The sequence below is a fragment of the Coregonus clupeaformis genome, chromosome 17, assembly GCF_020615455.1.
Source record: "Coregonus clupeaformis isolate EN_2021a chromosome 17, ASM2061545v1, whole genome shotgun sequence".
NCBI lineage: Eukaryota > Metazoa > Chordata > Actinopteri > Salmoniformes > Salmonidae > Coregonus > Coregonus clupeaformis.
The window spans coordinates 39,059,335-39,082,785 of NC_059208.1; the positions used below are offsets into that span (position 1 = coordinate 39,059,335).

Consider the following 23,451-nt stretch of genomic DNA (forward strand, 5'->3'; position numbering starts at 1 on the left):
GCATTCTGAACTCTAATCCAACCATCTCATACAGCCAGATGCCACTGAGCTCACATTTGGGTCATCATTATTACCTAAATCTTTTGAAAGCTCAAAGAGCCAAATACCGTTAGTAGTGGTAATTGACCTCAGTGTTGGAACGCTCTTCAAAATCTCTGGCCACTAAATGTGATTTTCTTTCACAGTATTCTATCATCCCACCTAATGAAAGCCATCAATCATTTTTACAGCCGGGATAGCCATGTCTGGAGGGAATATGATCTTATTTTAATTAGCCGCATTTAGCTCAGAGTTCTATGCAAAATGGTACATAGTGTACAGTAAATCATCAGATGGCTTCTATTAAGGCTTTTTATGATTTAACTATGCTCATGTTTAAGCATACTCATTTGTCTTGAAGTGACACCTGACACTGCAAAGATATTCTGGAGCAAGTAGAGAGAATATCCATGAGGTGTGTAATGGCACCATCTATCATGGACTTATTCCAGACTTCTATTGACCCTATTTGGGTTTGCTTGTCTTTCCCTCAGATCTTTGTTTGTGGGTTTGAGTCAATTTTATTTGGTTTTTAACATCCTTTCAAATTTAATTGAGTCTGCTAGATCTGTCACAGTCCATTTTGGTTCCTTTGTGTCCACGTGTGTCCATTTGACTCCATGAGGTGTCTTCTGGGTCCACAGTGGGATGTATAAGGGACCTTTTTAATCCCCAAGGGTCTTTGAGGGGCCTCCCGGGTCTGCTTGGGTCCATGTAGGTTCATGAGAGTCCTTTTAGCTCTGCGTCACGTCCTCTCTGGGTCCATTTGGGCTCATTTGGCAAGGGTACTGATTTATGCAAACACCCCAGCCCTGCTGTCCTTTTCACATGAACCCCCTACTGAATACAAGTCCCCACTGAACCACAAAGTATTTGTCTGTAAATAAATATTGGGAAATAAATAATATTTTCAGAGCCATGCTGCAAGCTCTTCAAGGGTGCCACTCCTATAGCAGGGAGTCCCCAGTCTCTGGTAGACTTAGACTGCGCCATTGATTGTGAAATGTGTCCTTACTGTGACAGACTGTGAGTCAGAAAGTTCCCCTTTGACACTGATCTCTCCCGCCTCTCTAATGCGTCCTGCCATCTCCCAGCATGAGGTAAATTGCGGCACGACAGGGCCGGCCTTTAGTTGTGTTAGACTCCACAGTGCAAGGTCCCACTCTGTCAACCTGTCACGGCGGGATATTCTTGTCGCTGCCACTCAATACTTCATAAAAATGGCCAAAATAATACGCCTAACCTGCAGCCTGTGTCTCCACTGACTGTTCAGCTGAGGAAGGGGGATCAAAGGGGAGTCGAAGGATCACTGACACATTTCGCTTTCCAGTGACATCCCCTTTGCGTAAACAATCCCAATAGGAAAAACAATGGTGTGAAAACTGAGATGCGCCCCCTCATTTTGGAATTGGAATTTCCATCGATATAACAAGGGCTTGGAGGGTAAATATAAACCACTTGTTATAACAGGAACTTGAAATGTATAGCTTGTATTATTTTGTCCTCAGCCCCTTGCTTGGTTTCAAAATATTGCCGCCATAATTATCTACAGATGGAAATAGACACAGCTGCCTCTTTGAACAGGCCTGTCAAAGTTAGACGCACTCTCTCCCTGGGCGAGAGATCATCCACTTGACAAACTGCTTTTCTCTTGCTAATAAGCCAGCCAGTCACCCTCTGATTTTATCATGAGCTATATGGATATCCACACGGAGACCTTGTAGTTCGGCTTCTGTGTCACTTTTCTTACATGTTCATTTTCTGGAATGTAAAGATGGTAATCATGATAAATGGACAAGGTCGGTTTTGATATTACAAAAACCCCACTGCTTGATGGCTCATATGTGACATGAAACTAAAGGTAGTTCATTATTTATTTAAATACTGTGATCAAAAATGACATACTGGTCTATGCACTGAACAAAAATATAAACGCAATATGTAAAGTGCTGGTCCCATGTTTCATGAGCTGAAATAAAAGATCACAGAAATGTTCCATAAGCACAAAAAGCTTATTTCTCTCAAATGTTGTGCACAAATTTGTTTACATCCCTGTTAGTGAGCATTTTATCATTTTTCAAGATAATCCATCCACCTGACAGGTATGGCATATCAGTAAGCTGATTAAACAGCATGATCATTACACAGGTGCACCTTGTGCTGGGGACAATAAAAGGCCACTGTAAAATGTGCAGTTTTGTCACACAACACAATGATACAGATGTCTCAAGTTTTGAGGGAGGGGAGGGGGGATACTGAGGAGTATTCCTGTCTGTAATAAAGCCCTTTTGTGGGGTAAAACTCATTCTGATTGGGTTGGCCTGGCTCCCCAGTGGGTGGGCCTATGCCCACCCATGGCTGCGCCACTTCCAAGTTATGTGAAATCCATAGATTAGCGCCTAGATGTCCTTATATTAACTGTAATTAAGCAAAATCGTTGAAATTGTTGCATGTTGCGTTTATACTGGACAAAAATATAAACTTAACATACAAACATTTCAAAGATTTTACTGAGTTACAGTTCATATAAGGAAATCAGTCAATTGAAAGAATTCATTAGGCCCTGACACAGCCAAGTCCAGCCAATCCAGCCAATCAGAATGAGTTTTCCCCCACAAAAGGGCTTTATTACAGACAGAAATCCTCCTCAGCACGTGGTTACACGTGGTCTGCGGTTGTGAGGCCGGTTGGACGTACTGCCAAATTCTCTAAAACTACGTTGGAGGCAGCTTATGGTAGAGAAATGAACATTCAATTCTCTGGCAACAGCTCTGGTGGACATTCCTGCAGTCAGCATGCCAATTGCACGCTCCCTCAAAACTTGAGACATCTATGGTATTGTGTTGTGTGACAAAACTGTACATTTTAGAGTGGCCTTTTATTGTCCCCAGCACAAGGTGCACCTGTATAACGATCATGCTGTTTAATCAGCTTCTTGATATGCTACACCTGTAAGGTGGATGGATTATCTTGGTAAAGGAGAAATGGTCACTAACAGGGATGTAAACAAATTTGTGCACAAAATTTGAGAGAAATAAGCTTTTTGTCCATATGAAAAATGTCAGGGATTTTTATTTTTTGCTCATGGAACATGGGACCAACACTTTACATGTTGCGTTTATATTTTTATTCAATGTATATTTTTGTTCAGTATATTAAGCTAATAGAAAAACCTCCCTTGGGTCAGTCACCGGGTATAGATTTTTAAGCCTTGAGACAATTGAGACATGGATGTTGTATGTATGCCATTCAGAGGGTGAATGGGCAAGACAAAATATTTAAGTGCCGTTGAACGGGGTGTGGTAGTAGGTGCCAGGGGTACCGGTTCAAGAACTGCAACGTTGCTGCGTCTTTCATGCTCAACATTTTCCCGTTTGTATCAAGACTGATCCACCACCCAAAGGACATGCTGCCAACTTGACACAACTATGGGAAGCATTGGAGTCAGAATGGGCCAGCATCCCTGTGGAACGCTTTCGACACCTTGTAGAGTCCATGCCCCGACGAATTGAGACTGTTCTGAGGGCAAGGTGTTCCTAATTTTTGGTATACTCAGTGTATTTTGGTAATGGATAGAAAACAGCGTCCAAGTGCTGAGCACAGGGCTTTTAAAGACCTAATTGACACCTGTCAGTCAAATATGACATTTGAAAATAATGACATATGGAAGTTGCTTGTTGACAGATTGTTTGACAGTCTTTGAAAGTAATTTAACTTTGACAGTTTAACATTGAAACACTACATCTGAGCGACTACATCTGAGCGACTGTTTTTTTAGCTTAGAAGTACTAAGTCTTTCTAGTATCAGCCTGAATTTCCACAGCCTGAAGTTGTGATACCAAATATGTATCCCATGTTTCCTCAGTAGTCCCAAACAGCACGAAGCGGGTGGACGAAGAGAAGAAGTTTCGGGACTGTGCCGATCTGTACCAAGCTGGTTTCTACAAGAATGGGGTCTACACCATACATATTAATGTCCAGGAGACCAAAAAGGTGGGCAGCCAGTCAGAGCTTTATATAGGGATTGCCATGTGAAAATATCTACCATTTCATCACTTTAGGCAGCTCTTTGATGGGTGTTTAATGGAGTTTAGTGTCTTTCTGTTACTAGAGTCAGCTTCAACTCTGTCCAAGAAAGCCAAAGACATTGACCCACTGGAGAGCAGCCAGTGAAATGGGACTATGATAGTTATTGGCTGCTTCAGTGCTTCATGAATAATCGAAGGCTCAAAATATACACTTGGCAGCCTGATGAGGACAAGGGTTTACAAGAGGGTGGCAGGGGAGGGGGAAGGGGTTAAACATGTCTTCACCACCTCAACAGGGTGCTGCCAGACCTCAGACGGATGGCAGGGAGGTACGAGGGGGAAGGTTGGCGGAGGAGTGAGGGATGAGGGGGAGAGAAAGGAGAAAGCCTCGTGTCTGGTTTCTGAGAATAATTCTGTCAGGGGGTATACCTCCTTAATTATACCCAGACTGGGCACTGTGTGTTCAGCTGGGGTCTTGGCCGAGGTGAGAGACCTCCTCCAGACCTTCTCCACTCCTCAAACAAAGAGCACCACAGCAGATAGATACCCCTGTTATCAGCTTACACAGGACAGAGGCCAAGGGTTAAGGGTCATGTTCCACCCAGGTGTCCACTGGTATGTGTCCAGCTCCACTCCACTGGCCCCCTCCACTTTTATCTGAACCAGGCCTGGGATTGGGATCACCTCCTGGGAGTTGTTGGAGGATCAGGAGACGTTGATTATGTTTGAGGAGGACTCACAATACTTCAAATTTGCCCTGATGATTCATGAGAAGGACTGTGTCCTGGAACCGATGATTAATAGAAAGGAATCACTAGTTAGGCCCGCAGTATTTTAGAATGATGGTTCACAACAGCAAGTTTAACCTATCATGTCTATATTTGTGCTCTAAAATGTAAGATAAGAGCATGTAGATTGTGTTTGTAGGCAGTCTAAGAACTTAATGATTGTCCATTTATGTGTGTTTACAGGTATATTGTAACATGGAGACCGCTGGCGGTGGATGGACGATCATCCAGCAAAGAGAGGATGGCAGCGTGGACTTCCAGAAAACATGGAAGGAGTACAAGATGGTAAGACAAGAATAATAACAAACAACCCAACTCTACAGCACCATACGCACAAGATAAAGCCATGCATGGATGAGGAGTCTGTTTCCAACACACATCCTCTGTTACAGTAAATGATGACAAATGGGTGTACTCTTGCCTCTCTCTCTCTCTTTGATTTAACATGTTGAAAAGCGTGAGGTAGGATTCTCTTGTATTCTCAAGAGTGGACAGGCCCATGTGTAACACTCCTACAAAATGTTGTCCTACCCGGCAACACCAGCTGTATCTCTGGAACATCTGTACACTGGGAGGGATTCCCCAGCCCTCAGACTAGAGACGCTAGCTTGGGTGTTCTTCATTTCAAACAGGACAGCATTAGTCCGAAAACGATACATTTGTTTAGTCTTACATAACTGTGGCAGGTGTTGTGATCATCATCGTCTGTTGGATACGGGAATATTGTAGATATCGACTGGTGTACTAAAAGAGGCTAAGCTCTGTTTGCTTTTAGGTGCGATGAGCTACCCCATTGCCGTTCCAATTAGCTGTAGCGTATACTAACATAACGTAGTTAGCATAGCAGCCGGAGACCAGATTCAAAATGGAGGGTATTTTAATTACCAATCTGAGCAGATGGGAATAGATGATTTGCAGAGGGTAAATATAGATTTGACAAGGGTGAAGAGGGTTGGGCTCATTTGGAGGGTAAAGAGGTACGGACAGAGATTCCAGCTGATTAGAAGCAGTGAGGGAGCCATGGCACCCCTCGAGCCAAGCATGGAGAGCATGGGATACATGTGGCAATGGAATCAAGACGGACCCTGGCACCGCCACCGAATACTGGCACAACATCGGTGTGGTCTTTTGCCTCCCTCAGAGTCCCTCCCTTGAAGAGCCTGAAGGTGATTGATATTGTTTTATTGTGTGATTCAATTCACTGCTGTTGGTCTCTGTGGGCTTGTGCACGTAAATTCAATACACTTGAAGGATTCATAAACCTTTCAGGCAAACTTCAATGGGCTATTCCCATTTTGTGGGAGGATGGAGAGCACTCTGGCAGTGACCCCTACTATTAGTCTTCAAGTATGTGAGCTTATGACTGTAATGTTTATAATTACATTAGCAGTACTAGATAGAGTATGTGTAGCAGGATAATAAATGGTGCATGTGTTCTTTAACCGGTATGAGACACAAATCAATTTGACAATTTGCAATACCTTATTAAATAAGTATTTGTCTAAAATAATATTTATCAGAATGTATGTAACTTTATGATAGAGCACTTTCTATCAATCTTTATCATTTTAGGAAAATATTTACATCTCTACCCAACAATACTTCAAACCTCCTCTCTGAAATTCCCAGTAGATGCATTCAGCCAGGTTTGCGTGTGAATGAACACTCTGGTGTGGAACAATAGGGGGGAAGCACTAGTGTTTGAGTCCAACTATCCCAACCTTCAGCCAGGTTTCCAGAGGTGAAACGGAATCACAGCGCTAAAAGGCAGATCGGTTGGAAGTCAGATTGAGTTAGGGCCGTGGCCCAGCCACTTTCTCCTTCCACCCACACAGCAGGACGTGTCTCAGGCTGGAGGAATGCCCCATATTTACTTTCCCCCTTCCATTATCCTAATCATCACACGCTCTCGGCACATCTCCCCCTTCAACCCACCCTCAACCCTTCCCGACAATCATTAATGGAACAGTCCAGAGCTCCAGACCAGTCTCTTTGAGCCATCATGTCATCCTAGTTTCTAATGCTCCCCATTGCAAGTTAGTTACTGCTGCTGCTGTCAAAAGCACTTTGTCTACAATGGGAGTCATTGTGATCACATATAAACATTGTAATTGTTGAGAAGGCACGCATGGCGTTGTGTGCGTCTGTTGTCATTCTTATGGACTGTGTAATAAAGTGGGTTTATTACGCGTTTGGTTTGGGTGGGGAGAGGAAGGGTGGAAATGGTGCTTTGTGTGCCTTTTTCAGCTGGTCCCAATTTTACGCTATCATAAACAGGTAGGGCTATTCATGTGCGGTTTCATGCTTTGTGTTGCATTTGCTTAGGCGTCAATCCTGAATTTACGCCTAAGTTATCAATAAATTCCATGGTGGAGAGATTGCATATTTTCCAGGAAGACCTCGGAAGGGATCGGGAATGACTTATATTACAGTAAGATTCCCTATGGGCCTCAGTCAAGACTCTGGCCTCCTCTTCCTCTTCTTTCTCTGTTGCAGGGCTTTGGGATGGTTTCTGCAGAGCACTGGCTGGGGAATGAGTTTGTATACCTGCTGACCAGCCAGAGGCAGTACGCCCTCCGTGTGGAGCTCACTGACTGGGACGGACACCAGGCCTTCTCCCTGTATGACCGCTTTCACATCGACAGTGAGAAACGCAACTACAGGTACTATTAAAGAGCTGTATCTATGTATTTTGATAAGCCTTGAATTCATGTTGCCACTACTGACTGATATCTGAAATGGAGACATTGCTGACATTCTCCAGTCCAAATTCCTTCCCATTTAATGGTATCATGCCATAACAGATATTTACATAAAGCAACTGATACTTAGTCCTTGAATAAGGGGTTAAACTTTTTGCTTCTTCAAGAGCGTTAAATATGCTTCAAACTGTGGCAGATGCTTGGATTCATTAGATGTGGAAAACTACTGGAACACTACCGAGCAATCAAAGGTCTCTGAGAGGAGATGGTCTGACAATTCCAATTGAGGTGATTGGTTGGATTTGTAGTCCCTTCTGATAAGAAGCTACTTCAGTTTCTAAATGTCCTCTTTTCAACTTTAGATGGATTTCTGTTTGTTTTCCGAAGACATTACAGCCATTTATGTTGCCGGGAAGGGAGACACTTCAATGGTGTTTCGCAACGTTCAGATTTTTGGAGAAAGTGGTGGTGTCGGGTTGAGAGTGAGGCGATTGTCATATCTAATTTGTGGAAATGTATTGGATTATGTGACGACAGGATTTTCTTTAAGAAGTCTTCCTCTTAAAGTGTTAGGACCTGGTGCACACACTCTCCGGGTTTTCTCTGTGGGCTACTGAAATTGATTTTACGGTAACGCTATAGGGAGATGTCAACCGATTTGTTTTGTTATGCGCTGAGACTAAATTCGGGTTTATATGTCCCATTGTGAGGATTGGATAACTGCATCCCTTTTTACCTCTCAGAGTTTAATACTGACCGCACAGGCACTGACTTCTTTCTCCCTATGGCACGGTCAGTATTTGTCAAGGGGAGATTTGTTAAGTGCAGAGAAGGACCGTCTAGGATACGGTTCAAGGGGTGATAATTCAGGTATGTTTATCTACACTATATGTAAAAGGACACTTGAACAGGGATAGTGATTTATTTGTACTCAAAGTAGATTATTTTTGACATAACGATGTGGTCTCCCTCCCTCCCTCTCTCTCTCTCTGTTTTTCTCTCTCCCTCTCTCTCTCTCTCCCTCACACACACAAATAAGCAAAGTGCCGCACACATACTGTAACCTCTTGCTATTTTGATGGGGGAAACTGTGGTTGTTTGTTTCTTCAGGTCAGGGCAGAAAGAGGCATCTTTGGGCCTACAGTGGGCTTTAGTTTAGGGAAGGAAGGTTCGACGGCGCTCGAACTGCTAGATTTCTGAGTGGAGAAATCTAATCGGCCTGCTGTTCACTATAAATCAATTTGTTCTCACAAATAATTGTGGTATGATTGCTTCTCCAGGCCACAAACAAACTGGTTGGAGAGGGCTGCCGTCTATGTTCTGTTCTCCTCTGCTCTGGTTCTTCCACTTCGGAATCCCAAACAATCTGGGACAAGTTCTTCAATTTGCATTTATTGTACTAAGAAGCACGAGATTGTAGCGAAAGATAGCATGACATTTTGTTTTGTTTTTGGATTATTTTGGGCATCGGTGGTGGGGTCTTTACTGGAATAGTATAATCTACACTGATGCAGACAGACACATTTGTTAAGACATGTAAACGAAAATAGCACGGTCATGCACACACACACACACACACACACACACACAGGCCCACAAACCTACACGCACTCATTGGATATCGCAGATGGTAATTTAAAGCTGTAGTCCACCGATGCACAAGTGTGCGCATTTATCATAAACAATGTGAAGCTTTGCCAGGAAATGTTTGCTTTACTGCCAGCTCCTTGGTTGTGCCAGACGGAAATGACTTGGTTAGAAAGAAGTGCAATTATTGCCCAGAGAAATATAGGATTCTAATCCTTAATCTAAATCATATACAGCATGGACTAACTGTCACATTTATTACTGTTCTCCCTATTTAAATGATTTCCAAAGTACAGAGGCTGAGTAAGACTCCCCAACGCTGTTTGATTTAGTATCCAGCCAGCATAATAAATACAATATAATAAAGCTATTCAATCAATACATCGTAATGTAGATCTTGGTTATTCAAAACATATTTGTGAGTAAGTAGTTGGATAAGTAAGTAAGTTGGCCTGGTTCTCTTCTCATGGTGTAACTAATGCCACGTTCAAGTGCTAGTTAGAACTAGGAAACTCTGAAATTTCCCGACCTGTTAACTGGTTGTAGTTATACACGTGACACTTTCAACGAATCAGCAAGTTGGATATTTCAGAGTTTCCTAGTTCCGACTAGCATCTGAATGTGGCAATAGTCATTTCCAGATGACACAGTATTATGGGATTGATGCAGAAGTCTTGGAGAGTCTGTGCTACACTTCCCTTTTTATTGTGTTGAAGCCTTGCTTAATGATGTTTGTACTGGCAATAGCTTGCATCCTTATAAACATGAAACAGCATCTTAGTGTCAATATTACAGCAAGGGAATACAGTGTTTGTGAAAATATTATCACTTGTTCTGTCTTTTAAATATGAGTCAGTGTGTGCAGCTAACTTTCTTCTTCCCTATTGCTTTTCTCCCCCGTATTTTCCATTTATGTAATGTCTAATTTTACCCCAAAAGGACAATGCCTACCATGCCCATATATTACAATATACTGTAAGCTGGAGTCAACAATGCTGCTTAACCTATACTGTACAAATACTGTTGACATTGCTGAAAGAGTATTTACAGGCTGACCTTGTAGCTCATAACTACACAGCTCCCACTGAACCATGACCACACAGGCTTGTGAAATTAGCTTTTTGGTTTTCGCTCCATTGTGAATCAAGTTACCATAATTGCTATAACCTATGTTTCTCTGTAAACAATACAAAGGATCAGTCTTTATAATGGACTGAAATTGTTAGCTTGGCGAAATAGTGGGTTGCAACTGAAATAGTGGGTTGTACAGTAATTTAGTCATGACCTGCAAATAGCGTTGTAATGATCTCCATCGTATCAACACATTCGTTTGATAACACTAATTTATCAACATTTACAGTATGGGCCTCAAAATGAGGCCTTAGAACCTGTTAGGTGTCTTATTAGAGAAAGATGGAGGGAGGAAAGAGCAGGAAAGGAAATACAGACTGATAGAAAGAAAGAGGAAAAGAGAGAGAGAGAGAGAGAGAGAGAGAGAGAGAGAGAGAGAGAGAACAGAAAGATGGGAATAAATACATTCTTACTGCAGAGGGGCAGGGAGGGGAAGTATAGATGTCCATAACACAGCCGGAAATTGTGGAACGACCATTCAAATTACATAATAAGTGAATTTAGTCTATAATTCCTAGGAATGTAACAATCAGCTCAATGGATTTGGGTTCAAATTGTAATTTAGCTAAGAGGATCAATACTGTCGTATTGTCAGGTTGGCAGCCCTCTTGCAACATGACTTACTGTTGTTGGATTGAACAACCATTCACACTGCCAATCTGTGGACAGATCTTATTCATAATAGATTTGTGTCTAATCTTGTTTAATAAGATAGTTTTGAAGGATCGAAGAGGGCGAGGGAAACGATAGTTGTGTATAATCACTTTCTAAGAAAATGATGGTTGTAAGTTGTTTAGAAGGTTTGCTGTGAACCGAAATATTAGTGTTGTTGCAAAGTTTGACTAACAACTGGATAGGACCTCACATGAAGGTTTTTCGTTTCCAGGACTGGTGTGTGCATGTGTGTGTGTGTGTGTGTGTGTGTGTGTGTGTGTGTGTGTGTGTGTGTGTGTGTGTGTGTGTGTGTGTGTGTGTGTGTGTGTGTGTGTGTGTGTGTGGTGGACTGGGTGGTCAGGGAGAGTATTTCCGGGGGTCGGCCGGGCATGAGATAGCGCCAGATACATGTTATTTCTCATGGGACGGGTCAGGGGTCAGAGCAATCAGTCAGGGGTCAGAGTTGATAACATGACACAGGCTACAGAAGGGCTCTGACCAATGGCTTACATCCTTTTCAACATGGGTCTGAGTAGTGGCGCTGCACCACAGTGGTCCAGGGGGAACATTTTACATATTAACAATGCATATTGAAGTATTGAATTATGTAACTGTTTAGGCTACTTGTTAATCCTTTATAAGCTATTTAGAGTTTCCTTGAAAGTTAAATGCCCTTAGGTATACTAACTACAGTATGAGTTATGATTATTATTTTTTCTACATTATAAATAGAATCTTTGCAAGGATTCAAATGTCATGTTAGTTTCTGCTTGCATGCATGTACCATACTGTATTTGGGTCAGTAAATGTGTCTGAGTATATTTCATTGCAGTTGTGCTTTAATGTTGTATGTGAGGATTTAAGACAGCACCCTAGGCATTGAATAAAACCATCATCTCCGGAACATTTTGAAATAGAACTATGTTAAAAAGCTGTGTAGGAGTTGCTGAACATATGCACGGACACAAGTGAGGTTTACAGCTAAACGCTCTCCTTCTCTGCATGTATGCCAAAATTCTCTCCCTATTATGTTTACTCTTCAACTGACTGTTACATCTTTATTCAATATCCTTCCTCTTCAACCAGCCAAGTTCCCTAAATCCTGGGATTTCTCCATATGGTAATGGTAAGATCCCGGGTGGAATCAGACAATCCCCTCAGATGTATTTGATGTGGGGATTTGGAGGAGGACTTGGCAAAGGAGGGATTGTCTAGCTCGACTGTGACCCCTCTGTCCTAGCCTCACACTGAGATGGGATCCCTGATACCCCTAACTCCTAGAGCTCAGTTTACTCATCCAACACTCATTCGGACTGCATTCTGACTGATAACCACAGTACAATGGGGAGGCAGCAACACTGAATACTGTCTGTATGTAAATCAAATGCTAAGGTAGCTGTGTGAATCTAAAATCTAAAGATGAATTAGGTGAGAGGCGGTAGTATTATTCTGATATTTTATGAACCTTTTGTTGGGTTGCAGTTTAAGGTTTTAGTTTAAAGAAATTAACAGGGATGCATACAGTATGATCTACCTCAGTGATTGTAGTCAGTGACAACTTGGAAAGTAAAAAATGGTGAGTGTGTGTGCACATACGTGTGTGTGTCCATATATTCGTCTGTCTCCATGGTGTTAAATGACAGCCAGCGGCAGGCGAGCGAATGGGCTACAGCCAGACACCTCTGGGTAGGAAGTGATCCATTGGGCATGGTGATTAACCTCTGCTATGAGCCAATCAGGCTGCGGTTCAGCAGGCTAATGACTGCCAGGTGTGCGACAGCATGCACTGCCTGGACCTCAGAAGGTTTGGTCGTCTCCAACCTCCTTCTCAGACTGAGATAAAAGGAAGGAAGCCAGCATGCTAGGTTGAACTGTGTCAGTCAAGAGATGAAAGACGTCAATTTGAAAGACTGCCACAATTAGTGCTATGTTACACACATACAAAATGTTGTACAGGCAGACATACTGTATATAATAAAAGTACACCTGTAGGTTACATGTTACGATGTGCTTCAAACATCTCTGGGGGAATCCCTTCAGAATGTCAGTACATACAATCAAGTACAACAGCATACCCCTTTTGGGATAACATGGGGCCTTTCGAAATGGGACATGGCAAGCAGATAATAGACGGGCTGTGGAAGTGTCAGTGGGTCCCTTGCCTATCCACAGTGTGTTTAGCCGCAGTCTGACACGTCTCACTGGTGCGGAGGAGAAAGACATATTTATGATTTTCTTTATTTTGCAGTGTTTGGGGAGGAATGCCGCCTTCACTGAGAGCCCCTGATGTATGGACCCCTATGGCACGCATGACTTATAGTACTTTGGGGAGTGGAAGTCTCTGTTAACTTTAACTGTCGCTGGCTGAGCCTGGGTGGTTTGATGCAGCCTTACAGATACAGGAACTCAATTACTGCTGGCTTCATTGCAGGCAGAAGGCTGAATTAAATCTAAACTGTACTGCGAAATAAACAGCAATGTTCTTATGCTGCATAAATGCAGGTTTCAGGTAGGCCTAATGCAAGTGGTTGAAACAAAAGAGAAGTGAGATTGATTGCAACAATTCTATGTTGATGCATCATGATGTAATTCAGCCTAGAATGAGCAAACTCTACATACTTTGTATGCCCAATATAGCCTAGTAGCCTAGCCGTAAAGTGTTATTGTCAGTGGAGGTTCCTCAGAGGAGGAAGGGGTTATCCTTTTTAGATAAAACTATACTAAAAATATTCACGTCACCATATAGCTGATTAAAACACACTGTTTTGCAATGAAGGTCGACGTTTTCCGTCCTCCTCTGGGTACATTGACTTCAATACAAAACCTAAGAGGCTCATGATTCTCACCCCCTTCCATACTTACACTGTAATTATTATGACTTCCGGAGGACGTCCTCCAACCTATCAGAGCTCTTGCAGCATGAACTGACATGTTGTCCACCCAATCAAAGGATCAGAGAATTACTCTAGTACTGAAAGCATAAGCTACAGCTAGCTAACACTGCAGTGCATAAAATGTGGTGAATAGTTGACTCAAAGAGAGAAAAAGACAATAGTTGAACAGTTTTGAACAAATTAATGTATTCAAAAATTAAGGACAAGCTGCAGAAAGAGAGAGAAAGAGCTAGTTATATTTCGTTGTATTTTTTTTTCACTTTTACTTTTACTTACTTAGCTAGCTAATGCAGCTAGCTAATTTAGCCTACTCAAACACCCAGCTAAAACAGAGAGGAATGCTATTTATGTTAGCTAGCTGGCTAAAGCTATCCAACACTGGCACTCTTCCAAGTCAAGGTAAGCTTTCGGTTTTATTAATTTATTGCCACCGGGGCCCGCCGGTGTATCTGCTAAACTGCTTACTGTACACTGTACTATGTGATTGTAGCGGGTTTACTAACGTGTTACTTCTAGTAGCTATGTTGACTATGACGTTAGCTAATTGGTGACAACGATGTAGGCTGTGTGTCTCGACCTCTGAATGCTCGGCTATGAAAAGCCAACTGACATTTTCTCCTGAGGTACTGACCTGTTGCACCCTCTACAACCACTGTGATTATTATTTGAGCCTGCTGGTCATCTATGAACGTTTGAACATCTTGAGGAACAATCTGGCCTTAATGGCCATGTACTTTTATAATCGCCACCCAGCACAGCCAGAAGAGGACTGGCCACCCCTCAGAGCCTGGTTCCTCTCTAGGTTTCTTCCTGGGTTCCTGCCTTTCTAGGGAGTATTTCCTAGCCACCGTGCTTCTACATCTGCATTGCTTGCTGTTTGGGGTTTTAGGCTGGGTTTCTGTATAAGCACTTTGTGACATCTGCTGATGTAAAAAGGGCTTTATAAATAAAGTTGATTGATTGATTGATTGATTAATAGAAATAAGGCCATGCTAAAAGAAATCATACAAAAATTCCTCCCTAATCTTAAACAGCACCGACCGGCACTTTGTCTCTCATCATGGTGTTGTAGGTTTGCAGACTTTGCACTAATGATAGTGATGCCCTCGTGCATTCCCTCATGCATGTTGGAGTGGGCTTTAAAAACATTGTTAAAGACTGCAGTGGAGTAGTCGATGCATACCGTGTAATTTAGCAAAATAGAATCCTCTATTTGAAAATACATGTAATGTAATTGGTTCGCCAAGGATATATTTTGGGAAAGCTTGGTTATTGTTGTCCCTTCAAGTTTCCAATGATCTTGTATTATCATAAAACAATGATCCTCAACTGAGTCCATTCCTTATTGCGATTAAAATCAAATCTGCAACAAAGCGGTAATAATGATGTGTAGTATTAATACTATTACCATTTGTATAACATTTTTATATATCTTAATATCCAACATCCGGCGAAGAAAGAACACTAACAAACCAGCATCCCCTTTGGATATTAGCTGAATTAAATGGCAGGATACCAACACTTCTTCCCTCGGGGTGTCAATGAGAAAGCTCAAATCAATCCCCCACAATCCAACATTGTGTTTATTAATGAGCCTTGGCCAATCTAATTTGCTCGTTATTCCAACAAAAGCCAATCAGAACGGCACAGTTGGCCTTCAAAGGCTGTAAGGGCCCGCATCGGTTGCGCAGATGTTTGACCCTGGAGATGAAATACAGCCTGTGACATGACACGCTAAACGTTTCTGCCGAGAAATAGACACGGCAGAACAACTGTACTCACACAGGAAAACCGTCTCTTCCTCTTGAGTGACTGTTACTGCTGCCTCAGATCGCCCTACTTATCACTTGAGTACTTAATTTTTTATTTAATTTTATTTCACCTTTATTTAACCAGGTAAGCCAGTTGAGAACAAGTTCTCATTTACAACTGCGACCTTGGCCAAGATAAAGCAAAGCAGTGCGGAAAAAACAACAACAACACAGAGTTACATATGGAATAAACAAAACGTACAGTCAATAACACAATAGAAAATCTATATACAGTGTGTGCAAATGTAGTAAGTTATGGAGGTAAGGCAATAAATAGGCGATAGTGCAAAATAATTACAATTATAATTTAGTATTAACACTGGAGGGATAGATGTGCAGAAGATGATGTGCAAATAGAGATACTGGGGTGCAAATGAGCAAAATAAATAACAATGCAAATAACAATATGGGGATGAGGTAGTTGGGTGGGCTAATTACATATGGGCTGTGTACAGGTGCAGTGATCAGTAAGCTGCTCTGACAACTGATGCTTAAAGATAGTGAGGGAGATAAGTGTCTCCAGCTTCAGAGATTTTTGCAGTTCGTTCCAGTCATTTGCAGCAGAGAACTGGAAGGAATGGCGACCCAAGGAGGTGTTGGCTTTGGGGATGACCAGTGAGATATACCTGCTGGAACGCATACTACGGGTGGGGGTTGCTATGGTGACCAATGAGCTAAGATAAGGCGGGGATTTGCCTAGAAGGGATTTATAGATGACCTGGAGCTATTGGGTTTGGCGACGAATATGTAGTGAGGGCCAGCCAACGAGAGCATACAGGTCACAATGGTGGGTAGTATATGGGGCTTTGGTGACAAAACGGATGGCACTTGAGTACTTAATGGACTCGACATGACAGGATGCAGATGTCAATTGAGGTGGATTATCCGGTAAATTGTCTGGTAAATACACAACAAACCCAGTAAATACAGACAAAAACTATTTGACATGTCTTGGCAATGTTTCTGTGTGCGGTCAAAAGGCTGTGTAAATGTCTTCTAAATACACAGCCTGTGTCTGTTCTTTATCAGAGCAATAGCAGGCTACATCCTGGATTGTGTGGGTCAGGAATTAACAGAAGTTAAACTGCCAGGAACTCTAGCTGTGTTTTGTGATATGAGTGGTATAGGCCTACAGTAGACTATCTGCGAGGACTTCTGTAGTCTTAAAGGGTCAGAGTTGTGCTTCAGCACATGTCACAGATGAAGACTCACTACCCCCACCCCTCCACTACCCATACCCCTTCACTACCCACACACCCACCCACACACACACAGCTGTGTTTTCGTGAAATTTCAGGTATTTTTGGAGTGTACATTTTTTTCACCATTAAAAGTCCTATTTTTCCTAACCCCTAACCCTAACCCTTAACCTAACCCTAAAAACCCTAACCCTAAACCTAACCCCAAAACCCTAACCCTTAAGTTTAAAATAGCATTTGAACAAATTCAGGACAAAAAAGTTATTGTTTTCCTATCTTTTCAGGACATTACGGTGAAATGTTACAACATTTGGGTCCTGATAATGTAGGAAAACAAGTGCACACACACACACACACACCAACACACACACTCAACACCCTACAGTATTTCATCACCCCACTACCTAGTTTCAACATGTTTTATTCATCCAACCTTTCTTTGATTCAGATAAAACCACTGATTAGAGCTATGACTCTCCACTACATAATACAGTATTGGTTTAGTGGCTAAGTTGAATTCCCAACAGTGACATAGTCACTTCTTTCCTCTCTCGCTCTGTACAAATCATCCATTTACACAGCTGTGTATATACAGGAGTCATGTTCATGTTAAAAGACTTGCTCCAAGAATAAACACCAGTGACCAGTGTCTCCACTTCATGAATCTAACCTGAAACCACACAGCTACAAGCAGATGTGTCAGTCATTGACAGTTCGAGAGGCATCAGAATGTAATATCTTTGCATTAATTAGTTGTACACATATTTTGTAGGCTACATTTCACCCCCCCTCATTTTCATTGGGCATGATGTCTCTGGCTACAAACATTTCTTATCCACACACTGCCACCAGTTGGTGAATATACAGTGGGCTCCAAAATTACTGGCATACCTGTCTGGCAATGCACAAACAATACTTAAAAAAATATAATCAATATAATTATAGAGATAATCTGAAAATACCAACATGTGAGAAATACTGTACTATATTAATGTTCCAATGGAACCCACCAAAATCATTTATTGATTTAATTAAAAATCAATGTCCTCCAAATCAAGGTTTCACAATTAATGGCACCCTTAAAGATTATTTTAAATAACATCTACCAAAGTTAAACCAGGAATTAAATTCCACTTATTTCAGTTTATCTAAGTCTTAAGGAACTATATTGTGCCATTACATCACTTCCTGTTTCACTAGGGTATAAAAATGAGGTAACACGCATACAATATCCCTTTGTCATCCAACACCATGAAGAAAACAAAAGAACTGGCAGTTGAAAAGAGACAGATGGTCGTAGACCTTTATAAATCTGGTAATGGCTACACGAAGATCCACAAACGATTGAATATACCACTGAGCACTGTCAGGGCAATTATTAAAAAATATTTAAAAAAAAGATATGGAACAGTTGAAAACCTCACAGGTAGAGGACGCAAATGCATTTTGCCTCCCAGGATAGGGAGGAGGATGGTGAGAGAAGCAACAAAATCCCCAAGAATCACTGTGAAAGAATTGCAGGCCTTGGTGGCGTCTTGGGGTCACCAGGTTTAAAAAAGCACCATCAGATGCCACCTCCACAACCACAGGCACTTTGGATGGGTTGCCAGAAGAAAGCCCTTTCTGACCCCAAGACACAGACGCAAGCGCTTAGAGTTTGCCAAACGTAATTTAAATTATGACTGGAAGAAGGTGCTCTGGTCAGATGAGACCAAAATTGAACATTTTGGTCAGATACAGCATCGGCATGTTTGGCGTCGAAACAGAGATGCATATAAGGAGAGGCACCTCATGCCCACGGTGAAATATGGTGGTGGGTCAGTGATGATTTGGGGCTGTTTTAATTCCAGAGGTCCAGGGGCACTGGTTAAGATTGATGGCATAATGAATTCCACCAAGTATCAGGCAATTTTGGCTGACAATCTGGTTTTCTCTGCCAGAAGGCTGGGACTTCGCCGTAGGTGGACTTTCCAACAAGACAATGACCCAAAACATACCTCAAGATCCACACAGAAATGGTTCTGTGACAACAAAATCAATGTTCTGCCATGGCCATCTCAGTCGCAGGACCTCAATCCAATCAAATCTGTGGGCTGAGTTGAAGAGGTCAGTTGATAAGCGCAAACCCAAGAATGTGAAGGATCTTGAAAGGATCTGCATAGAGGAATGGTCCAAAATCCCTCCAAATGTGTTCCTTAACCTTGTCAAACATTACAGGAAAAGACTCCATGCTGTTATCCTTGCCAGAGGTGGTTGCACTAAGTACTAAATGAGGAGTGCCAATAATTATGAAATCTTGATTTTGGTGAAATTTATTTTGTATTAAATAATTGTATGATTTTGGTTGGTTCCATTGAAACATTAATAAAGTACAGTATTTCTCACATGCTGGTATTTTGAGTTTCTCTCTATAATTATATTGTTTATATTTTTTAAAGTATTGTTTGTGCATTGCCAGTCAGAGGTGCCAGTAATTTTGGAGCCCACTGTGTATATATATACAGTTGAAGTCGGAGGTTTACAAACACCTTAGCCAAATACATTTAAACTCAGTTTTTCACAATTCCTGACATTTAATCCTAGTAAAAATTCCCTGTCTTAGGTCAGTTAGGATCACCACTTTATTTTAAGAATGTGAAATGTCAAAATAATTGTAGAGAGAATGATTTATTTCAGCTTTAATTTATTTAATCACATTCCCAGTGGGTCAGAAGTTTACATAGACTCAATTAGTATTTGGTAGCATTGCCTTTAAATTGTTTAACTTGGGTCAAACGTTTCAGGTAGCCTTCCACAAGCTTCCCACAATAAGTTGGGTGAATTTTGGCCCATTCCTCCTGACAGAGCTGGTGTAACTGAGTCAGGTTTGTAGGCCTCCTTGCTCGCACACGCTTTTTCAGTTCTGCCCACAAATTTTCTATAGGATTGAGGTCAGGGCTTTGTGATGGCCACTCCAATACCTTGACTTTGTTGTCCTTACGCCATTTTGCCACAACTTTGGAAGTATGCTTGGTGTCATTGTTCATTTGGAAGACCCATTTGCGACCAAGCTTTAACTTCCTGACTGATGTCTTGAGATGTTGCTTCAATATATCCACATAATTGTCCTTCCTCATGATGCCATCTATTTTGTGAAGTGCACCAGTCCCTCCTGCAGCAAAGCACCCCCACAGCATGATGCTGCCACCCCCGTGCTTCACGGTTGGGATGGTGTCCTTTGGCTTGCAAGACCCCCCTTTTTCCTCCAAACATAAAGATGGTCATTATGGCCAAACAGTTCTATTTTTGTTTCATCAGACCAGAAGACATTTCTCCAAAAAGTATGATCTTTGTCCCCATGTGCAGTTGCAAACCGTAGTCTGACTTTTCTATGGCGGTTTTGGAGCAGTAGCTTCTTCCTTGCTGAGCGGCCTTTCAGGTTATGTCGATATAGGACTCGTTTTACTGTGGATATAGATACTTTTGTACCCGTTTCCTCCAGCATCTTCACAAGGTCCTTTGCTGTTGTTCTGGGATTGATTTGCACTTTTCGCACCAAAGTACGTTCATCTGTAGGAGACAGAACGCATCTCCTTCCTGAGCGGTATGACGGCTGTGTCACGGATACAGCCGAGGCTGCCCCTCCTCCTTGCTCGGGCAGGCTTCGGCGTTCGTCGTCACCGGAGTACTAGCTGCCACTGATCGATGTTTCTGTGTCACACTAGTCCTGTCTTTATTATTCACACATGTTACTCATTAGGTTTATTGGTTTCCCTATATTACCTCTGTTTTCCCTCCTGGGTTTGTGCGTGATTGTTCTTTGTTACGTCGTCTGTTGAGCTGTTGTTTTGCTCTTCCCTGCATGGAGGGTTTGTTATGGTTTACTTTGTGTTTAGTAAAGCCATACTTTTCTCAGTTCTGTGTCCTGCGCCTGATTCCGTTTCACCGCTTCACCCAGACGCTGACAGAATCACGCACCATTATGGAGTCAGCAGGCACGTCCGGTCCCAGCGACTCGGTGGAGGAACACATCCAACAGCACTCGACCATGCTGCAGAGACTAGGTTCGGCTATGGATCGAGTAATCAACACCATGGATCGATGGGAGAGAGTTGGGTTTTCTACACCTCCTCCTCCTCCGAGTTCTCCTCCATCAAGACCATCAAACCCTGGGTCCAGTGGTATTCGGCTCTCGCTCCCAAGGGAATATGATGGGTCAGCTGCCGGGTGTAAGGGTTTCCTGCTCCAGGTGGAGCTCTATCTGGCAACCATCCACCCGGCTCCCTCAGGATACGAGAGCGTGTCCGCCCTCATCTCCTGTCTGTCGGGCAGAGCGCTGGAATGGGCCAACGCAGAGTGGGGTGGAATAGACGCTGAGTCCGTTCGTTATGAGGATTTTACCCGCCGTTTCCGGGCAGTATTCGATCATCCGCCAGAGGAGAGAGCGGCTGGGGAGCGTCTGTTTCACCTCTGACAGGGGAGGAGGAGTGCACAGGACTTTGCCCTGGATTTCAGGACACTGGCAGCCAGCGCGGGATGGAATGAGAGGGCCCTGATTGACCACTACCGATGCAGTCTACGGGAGGACATTCGTAGGGAGCTGGCCTGCAGGGACACTAATCTGAACCTGGACCAGTTGGTAGATTTATCGATCCGGCTGGATAACCTGTTGGCCACCCGCGGACGTCCAGATCTGGGTCCGTCCAGTCCATCCCCCAGGCCTTCCGACTCCACACCTATGGAGCTTGGAGGTGCTGATGTGGAGAGAACGAGCAAGGGGGTGGTCCATCATGGAACCGAGGCAGCAGGCAGGGTGCTGATGGACCATCCCAGGTGTGTAGGCACCCAACTCACCCAGATCTCCCTGTTGCTCACATGAAGGTAAATGTTATTTTCCCTGAGTTTTCCCCACATTCCCAGCATAGGGCGCTCGTAGATTCCGTGCAGCTGGGAATTTCATGGATAGGCTGGTTGCGCATAGATTAGGGATTCCTATATTGCCTTTAGATGTGCCCTTCCCCATACGTGCCCTAGATAGTCACCCTTTAGGGTCGGGTATGGTTACGTAGGTCACTGTTCCACTCCGGATGGAGACGCAGGGGGGTCATGAGGAGAGAATTAGTCTCTTCCTTATTGATTCTCCTGCGTTTCCCGTGGTGCTGGGGCTTCCCTGGGGGGGGGTACTGTCACGGATACAACCGAGGCTGCCCCTACTCCTTGCTCGGGCAGGCTTCGGCGTTCGTCGTGACCGGAGTACTAGCTGCCGCCGATCGATGTTTCTGTGTCACACTAGTCCTGTCTTTATTATTCACACCTGTTACTCATTAGGCTTATAGGTTTCCCTATATTACCTCTGTTTTCCCTCCTGGGTTTGTGCGTGATTGTTCGTTGTTACGTAGTCTGTTGAGCTGTTGTTTTGCTCTTCCCTGCGTGGAGGGTTTGTTATGGTTTACTTTGTGTTTAGTGAAGCCATAATTTTCTCCGTTCTGTGTCCTGCGCCTGATTCCGTTTTACCACCACCCAGACGCTGACAGGCTGCGTGGTCCCATGGTGTTTATACTTGCGTACTATTGTTTGTACAGATGAACGTGGTACCTTCAGGCGTTTGGAATTTGCTCCCAAGGATGAACCAGACTTGTGGAGGTCTAAAAATCAATTTCTGAGGTCTTGGCTGATTTCCTTAGATTTTCCCATGATGTCAAGCAAAGAGTCACTGAGTTTGAAGGTAGGCCTTGAAATACATCCACAGGTACACCTCTAATTGACTCAAATGATGTAAATTATTCTATCAGAAGCTTCTAAAGCCATGAAATCATTTTCTGAAATGTTCCAAGCTGTTTAAAGGCACAGTCAACTTAGTGTATGTAAACTTCTGACCCACTGGAATTGTGATACAGTGAATTATAAGTGAAATAATCTGTCTGTAAACAATTGTTGGAAAAATGACTTGTGTCATGCACAAAGTAGATGTTCAAACCGACTTGCCAAAACGATAGTTTGTTAACAAGAAATGTGTGGAGTGGTTGAAATACGAGTTTTAATGACTCCAACCTAAGTGTATGTAACCTTCCGACTTCAACTGTATATATATATATACATTGACTCTATTTGATCATTGAATAAATATTCAACAAGCTTCCAACATTAGTTGATGTCAAGTATCCTAATGACATCATAGCACAAATCTCAATTTGAGATTTGAATTGTAAGATTGCGCATGTCAATCACCTCATCAATAGACAATGTCTTGTGGCCTTGCAATGCCAGTCATTCAACTTAAAAATAGAACACCACAAAACACACTATTCTAGCGAGATGGCTGATGTCCATGGATCAGCATGAGACAACATTACGTTACCCCTCCACCCAACCAACCTTCCAGAGACATCCATCTCAACCCACCCCAGCCACGGTGCCCCCAGACAGGGGCTCCATGATGCTGGTCCCCCCTCCCCTTCCTGTATGTGCCCGCTGGTTCACTACATCTTTCACCAGTACAGCTGAGGCCCTGGTTGATTTACAGGTTCCACATGTGCAGGTTAGACTGAGCCGCCCTGCAGGCAGCAGGCCTGCCATACTGTAACATACAATGTATTTGGGTTAATATGCTTTATCTCCACAAAAAGGCCTGCCATAGTA

At 42.9% G+C, this 23,451-nt stretch overlaps 1 protein-coding gene across 2 annotated transcripts in view; it reads left to right on the forward strand.

The window, feature by feature from the left end:
• The window catches only part of angpt1 (angiopoietin 1), a 90,303-nt gene that overhangs the window by 46,566 nt on the left and 20,286 nt on the right, over nt 1–23,451 (forward strand). Inside the window, exons 5-7 of one of the 2 annotated variants that reach the window (XM_041902993.2) lie at nt 3,905–4,032; nt 5,039–5,140; nt 7,352–7,518. In XM_041902993.2, the coding sequence (XP_041758927.1) occupies nt 3,905–4,032; nt 5,039–5,140; nt 7,352–7,518 (397 nt within the window). The remainder of the gene's footprint in view (nt 1–3,904; nt 4,033–5,038; nt 5,141–7,351; nt 7,519–23,451) is intronic. The other variant, XM_041902994.2, reaches the window with a different exon arrangement.